Source organism: Littorina saxatilis, linkage group LG1, assembly GCF_037325665.1.
Source record: "Littorina saxatilis isolate snail1 linkage group LG1, US_GU_Lsax_2.0, whole genome shotgun sequence".
NCBI classification, from domain to species: Eukaryota; Metazoa; Mollusca; class Gastropoda; order Littorinimorpha; family Littorinidae; genus Littorina; species Littorina saxatilis.
The window spans coordinates 15,819,470-15,838,601 of record NC_090245.1 but is presented as its reverse complement, the minus strand read 5'-3'; the positions used below and the strand labels follow the sequence as shown (position 1 = coordinate 15,838,601).

Sequence of the window (19,132 nt, the reverse complement as noted above, 5' to 3'; positions counted from 1 at the left end):
TTGTCACATTTAGGTCTAAAAAGTTGTCTTTACACCAGGCGTTGAAACGTTCTACTTCTGCAAAGTAAGTTGCGTCACTATTGGAGAGATCTTCTAGCGCTGTATCATCTGAATATTTGATAAGAAGGGTGGAGTCAGTGCCACTGCAGTCGTTAGTGTAGAGTGTGAACAACACAGGGGAGATAACTGTACCCTGTGAAGAGCCTATGGAGGTGGACCTAAGGGAAGAGAGAGCTGTCTGAAAGCGGACTGACTGGGTTCTGTTAACGAGAAAGTTGATAATCCACAGGATAAGCCTTGCGTGTGCATGCGTACATGCGTGTATGTGTGTGTGTGTGTGTGTGTGTGTGTGTGTGTGTGTGTGTGTGTGTGTGTGTGTGTGTGAAAGAAAGAGTGAGGGGGAGAGAGAAAAAGGGAGAGAAACCGAGAGAGAGAGAGAGAGAGAGAGAGAGAGAGAGAGAGAGAGAGAGAGAGAGAGAGAGAGAGAGAGAGAGAGAGGGGGGGGGAGGGGTGTTGCGGTAGCGAGAGAGTGTTAGAGACGAACAGACAAACATTTTGCACTGACCAGATCATGAATCATGAGCAGAAAGAGGGAGAGAGCGACTTTGACGGAGTGCGTCTGGTTGTACACAGGGGGGATCACTCTCTTGTAGTTGATGAACAGGTCGTTGTGTAGGCGAGCCACATCCTCCGCTGTCGCCGAGTAGCCTGCAACAGTCGACAACATCTTTATTCGTTGGCTCAAACATAGGAAGTGCTCTAAGAAGAAAGATAAAACGGTGGGGAGAATCATACATAATTGAGAGGGCTGGACACAACGTAATTACTTGTCGCAGGTCCTAGATAGCTTGTCGCATGCGCATGTCATGTGTCGCGAGTGGAATAAGGACACAACAGAGTTTGCTGCAAAATCTGCTGTCGCTGCTTCGACCGCCGTTTTCGAAAAAAGGAAATGCTAGGATTTAAATAAATTATTTCATAAGAGCAAATGAATGTATAGCGGGACAAGAAAACACAAATTGACATTCAGGGACACAAACACGAGAAGAAGACAAACACACAATATACACTGGGCCATAAACTTATTGCGACAAATTTCCGTTTTTGTCCCGCCGCTTGAGGGTACCCTGATTTGAGCGGCGGTCACGTGATCCCTGTAAAACAAATCTTTAATCCGAAAGGTGATCCAGAAATAAAAGTGAACGGCCTTAACTGGCAAAGACAGTTTGAACGAAATGACACGGGAAATGAATGCTTTAATTTGCGGGCGAAATTTCTCGCAATCATTTTTTTGACAAGTTTTGAAGGAAACAAAGTATAAGCAAATATATAAGCTTACCATCCCGAAGAAGGCAGTAACGTGCCGAAATATTGATTATAGATATAAACGTACCTAACCTGGTTACTGGTGTGTTTTCTTTTTATTTAAAGGAAACAAAGCAATTATAAGTCCATTAAAAATGCAGTGCATCTAGATAGCTGGAGGAACCAAAATAACACTGCCAGAAGCCACTCTCTTCGTGCAAAAATGTTGTGTGAAAAGCAGTTCGTTGTTGTTCTCGAAAAAGTATAGATACGATACACATACGTACACTCCACTCCTCTGTCTTCCTATTTTCTCCAAGAGCAAACGAGGAACAAAAAAAAACTTTCAAAAACAAGAACAAAGCTTCAGAGATATATACAATGTGTTTAGCGAAACGCTGATGTTTTGTTGTAAGCAGTAACAACATCTAACAACAAAAACGTTAGAAATGTGATTGTATTAACCAACTCACACACACACACACACACACACACACACACACACACACACACACACACACACACACACACACACACACACACACACACACACACACACACACACACTCACACACACACACACACACACACACACACACACACACACACACACACACACACACACACACACAGTGTGTCCATTTCAAAGCTTCAATCAACACTTTCAGCATTTGTGGACAATGTTGCTCCAGGAAACGCGAAACCTGCTAATAAGACATCTCGGGACGCTGCGGAAAGTCCACATCATTTCCCTGTGCTAATAAAATGCGTCCTTCACAAAATGCCGACAATGAGCTTGCAAGAAAATAAATAAAGATGAATGTTAAAGGTCCTCGTCAACTGCTGGCCAAATTTGCTTCTCTCGATGTAATGAGACAAGTAAATGAGCCTTTTTTACATTTTTGTTAAAGTGTTTGTCTTTTTTTCTGCGAAAGGAACTGAGCTGTGTTGACAATCCTTTTTCTGGCTAAAGACGTAAAGCAATTAATATGTGAATGACAGTTGAAATTTAAACATTCCCTAGTCCTAATAGTAAACTTCTCTCTCCCTTTTTGACACCTTCTCCACACTTTTTTTTTTTTAGCACATCCTACTTTCTGCCTTTTTGTCACAGTCTCTTTAAAGTGCCTCATATTTTGCGGAAGGGCATATATCAAATCAGAATGACACGAAATCGTTTTTGAAGTGCAACCGAAGACTATTCACAAGATCACGTCGACTTTCTCCATGGGGAACTCTTGCTCGACAGCATACGACGGCTGATGCAAGATTCAAGAATGGTTGGCATGATTGCGTTCAAAGTATACAACCAGTTTCAAAATGCCATAATAGTGTTCAAAATATTCTCCAAAGAACGAGTCCCTGGAAGGTTTATGTGAATGTATATACGAGGGCCAACTGAGAAGTACCGGGGTTGACCAGGGAGGAATGTACTTAAACATTTAAGATTTAATTTGGCATGAATGAAGAAATGTTCTTCATGCAAAATAATACGTATTTTCATCAGTTAGTTTGTGTGCCTATAGGTTTCTCAAAGTACCATACACCATTGTTAACCCCACATTTTAGAAAACTAACAAAACTCAGTGATCCAATATTTGCACACACAAAATATTTAGCCAACTCGAAATTGATAATGACCTGACGTAAACGTCAGGCACGGATCCCCCTGCACAGACCATAGTAATAAGGTGGTCAGCGGAATTCAGGCTTGGGAGGAAAACCGTTTAAGATGACAAACGGTGTGGAAGACCACCAACGGTCACAACTCAAGAAACCGTTGATGCTATCTGCGCGCTGATGATGCAAACTTAACCAATGGGCATTTAATTATTACATATACTTGGCATCTCACATGAAAACGTTTGGAGTATTCTGTACAGAAACCTTTAATGAAGACAGTTTAGGCAAGGTAGGCCCTCAAACTTTTACACCAGAACAGAAGCACTTCAGATTGAACATGGCACGCGATATTTTACGCTTATTTGAGGCAAATCGAGAGGATTTTATATCTCGATTTGTTTCTGATAATGAAACTAGGGTACATCACTTTCAGTCTGAAACCTATCCACCGTTCATGCAGTAGGGGCATCAAGGTTATACCCACCTAAAGAAGGTCAGGGACATTTCCCCTTAAAAAGGTGATGGCATCTGTTTTATTGGACGCAGAGGGGTATTTCCTGTTGGACTTTGTTCCAAAAGATGAGACAGTAACCGGTGAATTCTATTTCATACTTCCGAGTCAACTAAGAGAGCATATCAAGGCTAAGCACCGATGAACGCTCCGGAAAGGGATATTGCTCCGTTAAGACAACGACCCTGCCCGAAAGTGCTTGGTTTCCATGGCAACAAATCATTAATGCGGCTTGGAGATCGTTACCATCCGCTGTATTCGCCAGATTTGGCAGCCTCAAACGATATCATGTTTGCAACCCAGAGGAAGTACCCCCGGGTTGACAACTACGAAACGGACAATGACGTCATGACTGCTTTTGAGGACTTCCAACGGTTGCAATACAAAGGCTACTGCAGCAACGGCAATAAGGATCTCAGGCACAGATGGAACAAGTGTGTGGAGGCCCGGAGGGTCAATGTTGAAATGTAAACTTTTTCTAGACTCGTAAATCAACTCCTTCCTGGTCGGGCCCGATACTTTTCAGTTGATCCTCGTATGCATGACTGTGTTTGTGTGTATGTGCGTGCTGTGCGTGTGTGTGTATTTGTGTATGTGTGTCTTAGTGTGTGACTGAGTGTGTGTGTGTGTGTGTGTGTGTGTGTGTGTGTGTGTGTGTGTGTGTGTATGTGTGTGTCTGTATTTATCTTTCTGGTCTGCAATGTCATTCTGTCACAATTTATAAACGTCATGTTAAACAGACACAAATTGTGGTCACGCTAAAATCCTCAGAACCTCCACTGAGTCCGATTGACAATAGTTGGGTCGATGGACTGTACACGCCGCTTCCTGCTTTGCTAGCTGCGCCAATTTACTCCTTCCTGTCTCCGACATTGGTCCGAAACTTGACAGCTGTGCCACAAATTCATTGCAAGAGCGTGTACCTGTTCTTCTCAAGACATAGCTCTTTTCGCACTTGTCGCACATGTTGCGACATGGCAGTCAGATTTTGCGACAAAGAGCGGCAACAGATTGTGTGAGAAAGTGCAACAGACCATTATGGCAGTTTCAAAAAGTTCTTACTTATGCGACTAGCTATCCACAATCTGCGACGGTTAAATACGTTGTGCGCAATCCTGCTTCTGGTCCGTGTAATGGGATGATGACCAAGAAAGAGCCAGCCCTGCACTGAACCTCTTTGAAATCTTTGACACGACTTGAAGTGTCACAAACGGAGTTGATATTTTGACATGTTGGTCACATAGAACATGTACGTGTGGGATTGTGACCGAGAAAGAGCTAGCCTTGTCATTAGCCTCTTTGGAACCTGTGACACGACTTGCAGTGTCACAAACGGTGTGTACAATGTTGGACACATAGAACATGTTCGTGTGGTGCATACAGAGGGATAGTGACCGAGAAAGAGCTAGCCTTGGCATGAGCCTGTTTGAAACCTGTGGCACGCCTTTTAGTGTCACCCACAGAGTCGCCACATTACGTTTAAAATGTTGGTCACATAGAACATGTCAGTATGGTGCCTGCAGGGGGATAGTGACCGAGAAAGAGCCAGCCTTGGCATGAGCCTGTTTGAAACCTGTGGCACGCCTTTTAGTGTCACCCACAGAGTCGCCACATTACGTTTAAAATGTTGGTCACATAGAACATGTCAGTGTGGTGCCTGCAGTGGGATAGTGACCGAGAAAGAGCCAGCCTTGGCATGAGCCTGTTTGAAACCTGTGGCACGCCTTTTAGTGTCACCCACAGAGTCGCCACATTACGTTTAAAATGTTGGTCACATAGAACATGTCAGTATGGTGCCTGCAGGGGGATAGTGACCGAGAAAGAGCCAGCCTTGGCATGAGCCTGTTTGAAACCTGTGGCACGCCTTTTAGTGTCACCCACAGAGTCGCCACATTACGTTTAAAATGTTGGTCACATAGAACATGTCAGTGTGGTGCCTGCAGTGGGATAGTGACCGAGAAAGAGCCAGCCTTGGCATGAGCCTGTTTGAAACCTGTGGCACGCCTTTTAGTGTCACCCACAGAGTCGCCACATTACGTTTAAAATGTTGGTCACATAGAACATGTCAGTATGGTGCCTGCAGTGGGATAGTGACCGAGAAAGAGCCAGCCTTGGCATGAGCCTGTTTGAAACCTGTGGCACGCCTTTTAGTGTCACCCACAGAGTCGCCACATTACGTTTAAAATGTTGGTCACATAGAACATGTCAGTATGGTGCCTGCAGTGGGATAGTGACCGAGAAAGAGCCAGCCTTGGCATGAGCCTGTTTGAAACCTGTGGCACGCCTTTTAGTGTCACCCACAGAGTCGCCACATTACGTTTAAAATGTTGGTCACATAGAACATGTCAGTATGGTGCCTGCAGTGGGATAGTGACCGAGAAAGAGCCAGCCTTGGCATGAGCCTGTTTGAAACCTGTGGCACGCCTTTTAGTGTCACCCACAGAGTCGCCACATTACGTTTAAAATGTTGGTCACATAGAACATGTCAGTATGGTGCCTGCAGTGGGATAGTGACCGAGAAAGAGCCAGCCTTGACATGAGCCTGTTTGAAACCTGTGGCACGCCTTTTAGTGTCACCCACAGAGTCGCCACATTACGTTTAAAATGTTGGTCACATAGAACATGTCAGTGTGGTGCCTGCAGTGGGATAGTGACCGAGAAAGAGCCAGCCTTGGCATGAGCCTGTTTGAAACCTGTGGCACGCCTTTTAGTGTCACCCACAGAGTCGCCACATTACGTTTAAAATGTTGGTCACATAGAACATGTCAGTGTGGTGCCTGCAGTAGGATTGTGACTGAGAAAGAGCGAGACTTGCACTGAGTCTGTTTGAAACCGTTGTCACGTATTGCAATGTCACAAATGGAGTTGACACATGATGTTTGAAAGTTTGGTCACGCAGAACCTGACTGTACGTGTGGTGCCTGCAGTGGGATAGTGACCGAGAAAGAGCCAGCCTTGGCATGAGCCTGTTTGAAACCTGTGGCACGCCTTTTAGTGTCACCCACAGAGTCGCCACATTACGTTTAAAATGTTGGTCACATAGAACATGTCAGTATGGTGCCTGCAGTGGGATAGTGACCGAGAAAGAGCCAGCCTTGGCATGAGCCTGTTTGAAACCTGTGGCACGCCTTTTAGTGTCACCCACAGAGTCGCCACATTACGTTTAAAATGTTGGTCACATAGAACATGTCAGTGTGGTGCCTGCAGTGGGATAGTGACCGAGAAAGAGCTAGCCTTGGCATGAGTCTGTTTGAAACCTGTGGCACGCCTTTTAGTGTCACCCACAGAGTCGCCACATTACGTTTAAAATGTTGGTCACATAGAACATGTCAGTGTGGTGCCTGCAGTAGGATTGTGACTGAGAAAGAGCGAGACTTGCACTGAGTCTGTTTGAAACCGTTGTCACGTATTGCAATGTCACAAATGGAGTTGACACATGATGTTTGAAAGTTTGGTCACGCAGAACCTGACTGTACGTGTGGTGCCTGCAGTGGGATTGTGACCGAGAAAGAGCGAGCCTTGCACTGAGTCTGTTTAAAACCATTGTCACGTATTGTAGTGTCACAATGGAGTTGACGCATGATGTTTGAACAGTTTCGACACGCAAACCATGTGCATGTACATGTACTTGTGATGTTTGCACTGGGGGCAGCGGGGTTGTGATCGAGACATCCTGTTTGAAACCTGCGTCACGCCTTGCAGCGTCCCATACGGAGATGACACATTGTGTTTGGAAGTTTGGTCACACAGAACATGTACTTCTAGTGCACCCAATGGGATTGTGACCGAGACAGCCTTGCAGTGTGGCATATAAAGATAACTTTACTTTTTTTTTAAAGTTTGGACACACAGAGTGTCGTAGTTCGGTTGATTCACACAAGCAGCAAATATCCTTTACAATGTTGGCATTAACCGGAAATGTTCGGTATTTTATCGGTTTTGTGTGAAAATACAAGAACGGATATTGCCAATGATTAATTCCTAACGTTTTTGATTGCACCTGACAGTTTTTCATAATAACCATAACTATTAATGGTACAATGGCATAACACTAGAAATACGCAAGATTGCTGAACAAAAAACCCTGAACTGGATAGATAATTGAATTTACTTTCTGATCGTATGTAAAAGTTGACAACTTGTGCCTATGCGGAATTTGCCCGATGTTTGTTATTGCTACCTTACGGTTTTGTCAGGTCGATTTTGGGGTTGCCCTTATATATAAGCGGCGGTCACGTGACCCCTGAAAAAGAAACCTTTGATAAATGAATTCTTTAGTTGGGGTACGACAGTTGTTGCTATAATTTGTTTGCACAGTTTTATTTTTAGCAATAACAGGGACTAATTAAACTTGAAAATAATACAAATAGGAAACCCTGACTAGGATAGGACGCTGGCTTCACGGGTTTTGTTAAGGCTTTTACTACTTGCATGGTTTGAACATGGGGAAAATGACCAAGGACACAATTCTTCAGTTCAGTAATTCTTGATTTCCAAATGAGAACTTTGATCCTGATCCATGCGATAATCTCATACGGTTAATCAAAAATAAACCGTGTTGTCAAATGTTCTGGCTGATTCGATGACTACTGTCAGTTTCTTCGCTTTTGTTCGTATAAGTTTAAAAGTAGTACCATTAAAATGTGGCTTTTGATGTCAACGAATACTAAACATTATCTCTGGGCAGTTCAAAGTTTCCATTAATTCGATCTGTCCTGGACCTTTTAACTTCGCACAGGTAGCCTATGTTCATGCAGTTAGGAGTTTCGATTTATTCTACCCTGGAACTTTAACTTAGCACTGGTATTTTCATGCAGTTAGGAGTTTCGATTTATTTTGCCCTGGAACTGTTAACTTAGCACTGGCATTTTCATGCAGTTAGGAGTTTCGATTTATTCTGCCCTGGAACTGTTAACTTAGCACTGGCATTTTCATGCAGTTAGAAGTTTCGATTTATTCTGCCCTGGAACTTTTAACTTAGCACTGGTATTTTCATGCAGTTGAGGATTTCCATTTACTCTACCCTGGACCTTTTAACGTAGCATAGGTATCTCCATGCAGTTAAGATTAAATTTATTCTGACTAGACATCTTTAATCTTAGTCAATATGTATCTTCACGTTGTTAACTTCCACCGGCTGGGATCTGTCGTTTCACGCTCGACACTCAACCTTATGTAAATGTGTTTAAAAGGAGAGATCTGATTAAGTCCGGTGTAGTACCCGTGTGTGTTTGCAGTCTCTTCCTTAAGATGTCATCTTACAAAGAGTTTTAGTCCCACATCAGACTCCCCAGAGAACTTCGACCATAAGTACTTACACTTAGTCCAGATCACTCGGTGATCTGTCTTGATTGTACCCATTCCGTCGTACTCAGACCCTACCTATGTACTTATACCCTGTCTAGATTATTCGGATATTTATCTTGTTATACCTATTCCACAATGAATGCCTCGTCTGTACCATCACCAGCTATCAGCAGTGCCACGCGTTGGTGCTCTCCACTACCTTTCTCGTTAGGTGACGAGATCTGACGAGATGCTGCGCGAACACATTTGGAATCAAGTTGAATTGCAAATGGCGACAAGTAGTCTCTAAATCCCCACCAATTCCCGGTCAGTCGAGGAGAAAAGTCTGAAGATGTAGGAATCTAAATGCAGTTTTTTTTCTGTGTGTGTGAGCGATCCCCAAGACTGTGTGCAGTCTTCGGTAATGTTTGATCCTCAGGGGAGTCTGCCCTTTTTCCTTTATTTGGTGTTTAACGTCGTTTTCAACCACGAAGGTTATATCGCGACGAGGGAAAGGGGGGAGATGGGATAGGGGAAAGGGGGGGGGGGAGATGGGATAGAGCCACTTGTTAAGTGTTTCTTGTTCACAAAAGCACTAATCAAAAAATTGCTCCAGGGGCTTGCAACGTAGTACAATATATGACCTTACTGGGAGAATGCAAGTTTCCAGTACAAAGGACTAAACATTTCTTACATACTGCTTGACTAAAATCGTTACAAACATTGACTATATTCTATACAAGAACCACTTAACAAGGGTAAAAGGAGAAACAGAATCCGTTAGTCGCCTCATACGACATGCGGGGTGCAGAGAAATAAGGATGTGGAAAAGAAGACTTTTGGTAAGTGAAATAAAGGTGATGGATCCAGTCAGGTAGAAATAAGACAACAAGAAAAGAATTGGAAAACTGCAGGGAATAGTAGGGAGAGTTTTCTTGGAAGGAAATATAGGTGAAAGGACTGGTAAGGCAGAAATAAGACAAAAGAAGAGAAGAAACAGAACCGTTAGTCGCCTCTTACGACATGCTGGGTAGCATCGGGTAAATTCTTTCTAGTCCCAACCAATATGGGACTCCCCCTAACCCGCGGGGGGTGGAGTCTGCCCTTCTCTTTTTATGTCTACCTTTGAAATAACGTGGCGCCATAGGTGAAGTCTTGGAAAAATGGATCGGCGCGCCATTTCCAAGCTGAAGTATTCTTTGAGTTAACCTTTATAAAGGCGAGGGAAGGGGTGGGGTAGCTTTAAGTTTCCAAGCTGAATTAACGACTTAAAAATCCCCAAAGTTTTCATCATTTCATTATATCTATTAATTTTGTCTGTTGTGTGTCTTGTTCATACAATTCAATGATCGATAGATCGAGGCTTTAGATGGTGTTACATTTTCCTGTCCCCGTTTCATTCTTGGCAACTGTATACATTTAAAGTTACTTTTGTATAGTGTTTAATTTTGTTCTCTCAAAAGCAGGACACTATTGTATTATTTTACACTTTTTAATCCAAACCTCTGTTAGAGCCCAGTTTTATTTGTTGAGAAGCAACGTGTGTCTTTGTTTCTTAACAAATGTTCTTGATTTTTGTATTGCTGGCGACATATAACCGGCACGGTTGGCCTAGTGGTAAGGCGTCCGCCCCGTGATCGGGAGGTCGTGGGTTCGAACCCCGGCCGGGTCATACCTAAGACTTTAAAATTGGCAATCTAGTGGCTGCTCCGCCTGGCGTCTGGCATTATGGGGTTAGTGCTAGGACTGGTTGGTCCGGTGTCAGAATAATGTGACTGGGTGAGACGTGAAGCCTGTGCTGCGACTTCTGTCTTGTGTGTGGCGCACGTTATATGTCAAAGCAGCACCGCCCTGATATGGCCCTTCGTGGTCGGCTGGGCGTTAAGCAAACAAATAAAATTATAAAAAAAGCCCAGTTTTACAACATTGAAAGTTACTTTTTCTATATTGTTTCATCTTTTTTTCAAAAGGAGGACAAGATTGCATTTTCACGTTTTAATCCATTGGTCTGTTACAGCCCAGTTTGACCACACTGGCATCAGCTGGTTTTGTGCATGTCGCGGGGTCCGTTAATAAAAGCATACAGGAGGTTGAAGGTGGGAGAAACTAATTTCACAGTACAAACTGAAGTTTCTTATTGCCCTTTTGCTCGATGAATACAATATAGTGTTTCTTTGTGTTTGTTCGATTTTCCTTTGTTCAAAGCTAAACCTACTGTCAGCAACATCCTGGTCGGTTTTTACTATGCAGTGTGTCGACTTTTCTTCTTTATTTAGTGTGTATCTTACTTTGCTTTTCTATTATATTTCTCGGTGGCATGGATTTGCTGGTAAAAATTGTTTGCTGTGAATTAGGCCATAGATTTGTGTTGAAGCGCATTCTTTAACCAATGCAGAGATACTGACTATATATGCCTACACTGGTTGCTTTCAAGAGTCTTTCCTGACGAAAATTCCAGGACAAAAACAGACAAATACCATGATGACCAGCAACAGGGTAAGGCGCTTATTGCATTGATCACACATTTGACAATGTTAATTGCTGGAATACACGTTCTTTTAAACTGTATTTAAAATCAACATTGATACACTGTTTAAAATTTAAATAAGCAAATGAGTACGGAACGTCAGGAACAAAGCTTTCAGTAAACGTAAATCGATAATACTGCCTCTTAAAGATAGACAGGGTGGCCTATAAAAGTATACCTATTTTCCTTTTGCTCCCAAGCTTTTGTTTTTGCAGATTTTCATTTAATTGTCAGATGAAGTATAGCAGAGACCTTAGACGTTATATGGATGTCGATTTGAATTACATTGATCAATATCCTACGAGTCAAAAATCCAAAATGGCCCAGTTTTATGAACCACCCTGCATAATGCACTGGAAATCAACATTGATATACATTGAACTGCACTACATGTTGGAAGTATCAAAGGTTTAGAAAATCGCTGTTCATAATTTTGTGCCAAGAACATTCGGTGGGTAACTATTCAGTAATTAAATACCTGTAACTTGGCTTTCTAAACAGACTTGTACATCTAAGATAGAAACATGGGCTGAAGTGCACGAACCGGAAGTGGGCGCCACCCAAACGGGTGAGAACAAACCGCGGGGTCTGATTGGTTAAAATCACAACAAATCTCAATTTCAACCAATCCAACACCGTGGTTGACTCCCATCCGGTTGGCAACCTTCTCGTGCATCTTGGCCATGGTATCCAATTAGCCCTCTCATTAAGAAAGCGGCACGGTGTCCTCAAACAGTGATCAAACAGCTGTACTCGACACATGAATCAAATCGAGCAAGCATAAGTATTGTGTATCACAATCCCATCAATAAGGATCGACTTGTCTGTCTTTCGGCATCGGCGGAATTCCTGTGTGTCCTATAAAGTAGAGGTTACATGCCGAGTCTCAGTGATTATCAAAAATAATGGTCGAAGTTAGCGGATCATGAAAAATGCGAGCTTTAGCGAGCTTTTTCATGACCGCGAACTGAGACCATTATTTTTTATAATCACTGAGACGAGGTGTGTAACCTCTTTATTCCTCCTTTCTTCAGTTATTCAAAGAAAAGAGGAGTTTTTTTGCGAAAGTTTGATCGAATCCTATTCTCTCAACCAGTCAACCTGCGCAGGCGATCGATTAATGCGCGGTTGTATAGTTCCGTGCAAATCATTCCATTCTGTTAACACTTCTTGTCAGTTTTCCTATTTTGGGCTAAAATCAAGTACACGGATATGCTGTTATTCTGCTGTGGCGGCAAAGGCAGATATTGTGTGTTCTGTATATGTTTTGGTATCGTTTAGGATAATGTTTTTTCGTCAAATGGGACTAGCAGACGAACTTTTGCACCCGTGTTCCAACGTTAAAAACTGTATGAAGTTAAGTTTTCTGGGGAAAATAGTGTATGAAACCGCTTTATGTTGTTTAAATTGATGAGATGTGTGCATTTGGTTGCGTGTGATCTGTTTATTAAATGAAATATTGTTGAAAACTGACCGTCGGATTGCAGTCTGTTGTCGAAGAAACTGAGTGAAAAGAAGGGGAACTACTCTTGTCGCTAGACAAAGTATGAGTTACTTGCCTTGGGAAATTGCTTGTGATGAACGTCTGATCTAGACTCAGAAAACAACCGAACTCATGGATTTTATATGGAGATTCATGTGTTCAGGCCTGTAGTTGTTAATTTAGATGCGGTATGTTTGTATTGTTTGCTCCAGAGATGTATACTTCGTACGTTAGAGCGTTCGGAACTTTTCAGTCGAAAAAAGTAGTACCGAAACAGAACAGCTTCTCAACCCATTGCACTATCGAGGATTCAGGCTGTTGCTGGGTCGTTATTTGTTTGGTTGCTGGGTCATTATCGAAAAATAACTACCCCTACAAGTTTACAGAGGTAAAGAAGCAGAGGGGGGAATAATATCTAATAATGAGACATCTATGATGTGTAGTACGTCCCTGGTGGTTTCATTGTGACTTCTCTTCCACTAGTAAAGCGACAGAGTGCATTGAATAGTATACGTTATATAATTATTTGGATTTTGGACCAACATATGACATTTTACACAAATCGAGACAGACAGTGAGACCGCTGTCGAGATGTATATATGTGTAAACTGTCATATTTTGGTCAGAATAAAATTAACATTTATTTATCGATCGATTTTAGTTAGAATTCTTTTTATTTCTTACAATTGGACGTACCCAAACATGCACGCTGTTGTAGTCTGCGCTAGCCGCCTAAATAGGAGTTTTGTCGGACTCTGACGTCAAATGGCTCAAAGAAGGGAAATCCAACGTACAATCGATACATTGTGTTTTAAAAGTATTTTTACACAAAAAAGAATAACATATACTTTTCACTTAACAAACATCAGTTACATTGTAATTTTTGTAGGTTTTTTTTTCATTTCACTTGAAACAACTTCCAGTGCACTTATAAAGATGTCGATAAAGATGTCGAAAATATGAAAGGTATCGATGTGTCGGAATCACACGATTAATGGCATAACCAATTATAACCTCGACTTTATCCAGTGTGCAAGAAACCAAAAAACCTTTAAAAGACGGAGAACTAGGAAAAATGCCAAAGACTGATGATGTATAAGTACAGATATGCATATATCAATTTGATCTCCGTGCGATGGACAGGAACCTCTTCAGAAGAGGTCTTTCGGATGAGACGAAAAACCGAGGTCCCTTCGTGTACACTACATTGGGGTGTGCACGTTAAAAATCCCACGATTGACAAAAGGGTCTTTCCTGGCAAAATTGTATAGGCATAGATAACAATGTCCACCAAAATACCCGTGTGACTTGGAATAATAGGCCGTGAAAAGTAGGATATGCGCCGAAATGGCTGCGATCTGCTGGCCGATGTGAATGCGTGATGTATTGTGTAAATAAATTCCATCTCACACGGCATAAATAAATCCCTGCGCCTTGAATATGTGCGCGATATAAATTGCATAAAAAAACCCAAAAAATCAAAAAAATCCCTGCGCTTAGAACTGTACCAACGGAATACGCGCGATATAAGCCTCATATTGATTGATTGCTTGAAGACAGACATACATTTGCATACAAATGCCATACATAAGGTCACTGAACTTAGATCCTGATAGCGAACGAAAAGAAAAAAAGAAGACTGAACTTAGATGAACTTTGATGAATGTTCCTGATTTTGCCATGGATGCCTCTCCCGAGATGATTACAATTTGATGAATATGCAAATTAAGATGGTGCGATACGTTTGTGATACGACTGTCAATAATCTAAAACTTTATGATCAAATGTCCCGTTGTGGAGTCACAAATGCGAGAGAGGAGAGAGAGAGAGAGCGAGAGAGAGAGAGAGAGAGAGAGAGAGAGACAGAGACAGAGACAGAGAGACAGAGAGAGAGAGAGAGAGACAGACAGACAGACAGACAGACAGACAGACAGACAGACAGACAGACAGACAGACAGACAGACAGACAGACAGACAGACAGACAGACGACGGATGATGGATGATGGATGATGGATGATGGATGATGTGATGATGATGATGATGATGATGATGATGATGACGATGATGATGATGACGATGACGATGACGACGACGACGACGATGATGATGATTACGAGTAAAGTAGGCTACAAAAACTCGAACAATGACAAAATAACACTAGGCAAAAAACTCAGAATATCCCATTACAAGGCACGACGGTATAAACGAAGAAAAAAAGCTGGAAACAAAACGAAACAAAACAACACAGGTCATACCAAAAAAAAGGCAAGAACGACTGTAAAATTTTAAAGATCTAAACATGTTCATGAAAGTGAACAACACACACACACACACACACACGCACACACATACGCGCACGCGCACACACACACACACACACACACACACACACACACACACACACACACACACACACACACACGAAAACACACGAAAACACACGAACACACACACACACAAACACACACACCTCCTAACATTTTCCCACAAATGAAAAGAATAACATACTTTCATAAAATGCTCTTTCATATTGCGCTAATGTAACGGCTTAACTGTGAAATAAATTCATATTGATCGAATCGGTCAGGTGTTTTTTTTAAATTTGACAAAGATATGTGGAACTAGTAATTAAGACTTCAGCAAAATGCCGAGGTTCAAATTATGAAACAGAGCTGCTGCTGACGTTATTTACTTTTGGTTTTATAGCAGATTGGCAGACATCTACTGCATCTAAATTGAACGATTAAATATGTTTTTCCTTTCCTTTATAGAAATCAACGGGGAGAAAATAAAAATAAAACAAGTTTAACATTAACAGCAACTCCGACTCAAGAACGTTTTTGTAGTGCAGAGTAAACGCAACCTTAGCAGATAACAATTGTATCCATGAAAACATTTACAAATAGTAAATTTCATACCTGGCGGATAAATACTGAAGGCCATGTTTCCAGGTATATGTATCCAGGCTAAACACACACAGAACACTTTCACTGCCAGTGTTAAATCCCAAGCGGTCATGGGTGTGTGCGAAACGAAGGTTGGACGAGAACAGCAACTTTCCATCGAGAAGTGCAAACCACAGTTGTCTTGAGTCACGAACAAAATTGGGCCACTTTGTCAAATTCAGACATGAGAAAGTGAAATATTGTATTTTCACAGCAAGGAAACAAAGTACCGATACTTTTTCGAGGTCAAGCACGGGAAAGTGAAGTATCTTTTCAACAATCACGAAAAAAGTATTGACGTTTCTTCCAGATCAGACATGAGAAGGTGAAATTATTTTTCCTCTAAACAGAAAACCTCAACTTTAAAGTTTTGAAAAGCGCAAATTGCTCTTCTCTACATATGATGCATTCAATCTATGAAGTGCCAATGCACCCGTCGAAGCAACAACAAAAAAACTTAATAAAACACGCTCTGTAGTTAATCGACAATTTGTAAGACGGGCACATCAAGACTAAACATCATCGAAGTCAAAAACAAAGCACTGTTAAAAACGAACGCACGAAGCATGCATCGACACAGCCGGCAACCAGTCAGTAAGTCCATTACTCCTGTGAGTAACAGCAAACAGCTTCAACAGCGAAAAGCTCTAAAACCATCACACTCTCGCAGCAGTCGCACGGTCTACGGGTACGTAACAGTGACAAAGGCTGCAGAAGCAATTCAGCTAAACTGTTCTCTAAAGTTTTTCAGAGACGATGAGACAGGGGCCAAGACAGGAAGCGAGCAAACGGACCGGATGGAGGCCAGGGAGGAAGCTGGGGCGGGCGGCAAGCGGGGAGGGGGGGGGGGGGTGTGCTGTGATGCCAGACGCTCTGCCTGCGCGGCAGACACAAAGCCAGGCAGCCACAGACAGCTGGACTCCTGTGATAATTTCTTCCGTGATGCTTGCAGTTCGTTTGGGCATTGATGAATTTTGTCTACGTCTTTTTGTTACATTTAGTCAAGTTTTGACTAAATGTTTTAACATAGAGGGGGAATAAGATGAAAGTGTTTTTAAATTGATTTGGACAATTTAATTTTGATCATAATTTGTATATTTTTAATTTTCAGAGCTTGTTTTTAATCCAAATATAACATATTTATATGTTTTTGGAATCAGGAAATGATGAAGAATAAGATGAACGTAAATTTGGATCGTTTTATAAAAAAATTATTTTGTTTACAATTTTCAGATTTTTAATGACCAAAGTCATTAATTAATTTTTAAGCCACCAAGCTGAAATGCAATACCGAAGTCTGGCCTTCGTCGAAGATTGCTTGGCCAAAATTTCATTCAATTTGATTGAAAAATGAGGGTGTGACAGTGCCGTCTCAGCTTTTACAAAAAGCCGGATATGACGTCATCAAAGTTATTTTTTGAAAAAAAAAACACGTCCGGGGATATCATTCCCATGAACTCTCATGTAAAATTTCATAAAGATCGGTCCAGTAGTTTGGTCTGAATCGCTCTACACACACACACACGCACAGACAGACACACACACATACACCACGACCTTCGTCTCGATTCCCCCTCTATGTTAAAACATTTAGTCAAAACTTGACTAAATGTAAAAAGGAAGGATACGTATAGAAAATACAAAGTACACCTACCTGCCGGCTTTTCTCTACTGTGCTAATTCATTTAAGCAAAGTTCTTGCCAAAACACAGGAATGTTTCTGTCACGTTTTACATTTTTTGTCTTCTTCAGACTGAAAACATCTGCGTGAGAAAGGTGATTATGGATGCTTGTCTTTCGTTTCCGTGCGGTCAATCGATCTGGTTTTCTTTGTATTCAGATGACACGCTCACGTGTCCGCTGTTGTTAACGGGCTTATAAACTGTGCTCGCTGTTCGGGTAATTGTCTCGTTGTAATGATAAAATAACACAGTTTGATTACATATGAACGTAATCATGCATGTGTTTTCCTACTTTCAACATGCTAATTGAATAATATACCATTTGCATACCATCAATTTCTAACAATTATCCGCCAGAGTCTGTGAATGAATGCAAATGCGCAAGTACGCTATCATACAGGAACAAACACAACTCCAAATTCACTGTATTATACAGTTACGATAAACATACACACAAATACACACAATAATGAACATAAAAATGTTAGGTATTCAAAAATTAGGTACTCACAGGTTTGGATGCAAAAACAAATCGAGAGTACAATCCCGTGCACAATTTCACTAACAAAACCCTCTACCCTTCACACTTATATGGAGAAATACACAAACAGTCCGTGAACTCACAGGCACACGATATCTACTTTACTGGTATCGAATCACGGCTCTTGTGTAGTTAGAAAAACAGTTACAGTTCATATTCCGGCAGACTCAAATCACCGTCTGCTCTGCCTACTAAACACTCATTATATCTTATGTAATTAAAATCTTATAGACATATTTTAACTCTGTTAATACACAGACTTACACAGCGTCTATGGCCGTTCACTAGGAAATGTATCAGGATACTAATTCCTCCCACTGGCGACCTCGGTCTACTCAGTTCCTTTCGTCCTGTGACCTCTATGGTCCAACTATACGGACGACCATAACCTTGCAATAACTTCGCGAAATCCCGTCGAATTTCAGCTATGCAGGTCTAGAGTTATAATAATCCGGCGACTTCTCAGATCCGTCACACTTGTCATCTGGGCACTACCTCCCTCTCAGACGCACGCACTGCACACACATAAATAGCGGACATCTTGTCTTAGATATCTGTCTGCTATGTTTACAGTTTACAGTGTTAGTCGATTCAACTTATGCGATGGACACTCTAGCGATATTCGAATGCTTATTCCATTTACCTGTTAAGTGCTTTACTGTCGCATCTCCCAGGCCTTCCTTCCTCCCGGCCGATTACTGCGACAACCCCTCAATGTCCAAGGACAGTGGTAAAGTGTAACAATACCCTAGTTGCGATGTACAACGTCAACTATCCCCGGTCAGTGAGCTTAATTCACAGTGCGTGCAACACACTTTGCTATGTCACGCTATATCTCTGGTTAGCGTTTTAAAAGCGTTCTCAAACTCTGCCTGTTACAGTGTCACTCGTGATTTCCTTCACAGAGTCCGCCAAAAAGTAACAGCTACACACGATTTGAACAAAATAATCCGTGTAAAACTAATCCATTACTTTTTTTCTGAAATAAAACTCTCGCCTTTATTCAATATCTTTGCGTAGACATATGCACGCATAACGACAAGAGACAGTAGCTTCGGAGCAATAGTCTCGTAGAAACCTCGCGCTGTCTGTTTCAATTTCACACATGCCAGAGACAGTTTTCAATAATTTCAAAAGCAATGCCCATCCCATCGTTCGCAGCAGTGACCACAACGTCCTTCCGTGCTGGACTGTCACAGTCGGCTGTTGACCACCCCTGAACCTTGGC

General features: G+C 41.9%; 1 protein-coding gene across 1 annotated transcript in view; it reads right to left on the bottom strand.

The window, feature by feature from the left end:
* The window catches only part of LOC138966422 (acetylcholine receptor subunit alpha-like), an 80,841-nt gene that overhangs the window by 14,290 nt on the left and 47,419 nt on the right, over window positions 1-19,132 (bottom strand). The window contains exons 2-3 of the mRNA XM_070338696.1: window positions 8,901-8,978; window positions 566-708 (exon numbers count right to left, since the gene is read on the bottom strand). Coding sequence (XP_070194797.1) covers window positions 566-708; window positions 8,901-8,978 — 221 coding nt within the window. The remainder of the gene's footprint in view (window positions 1-565; window positions 709-8,900; window positions 8,979-19,132) is intronic.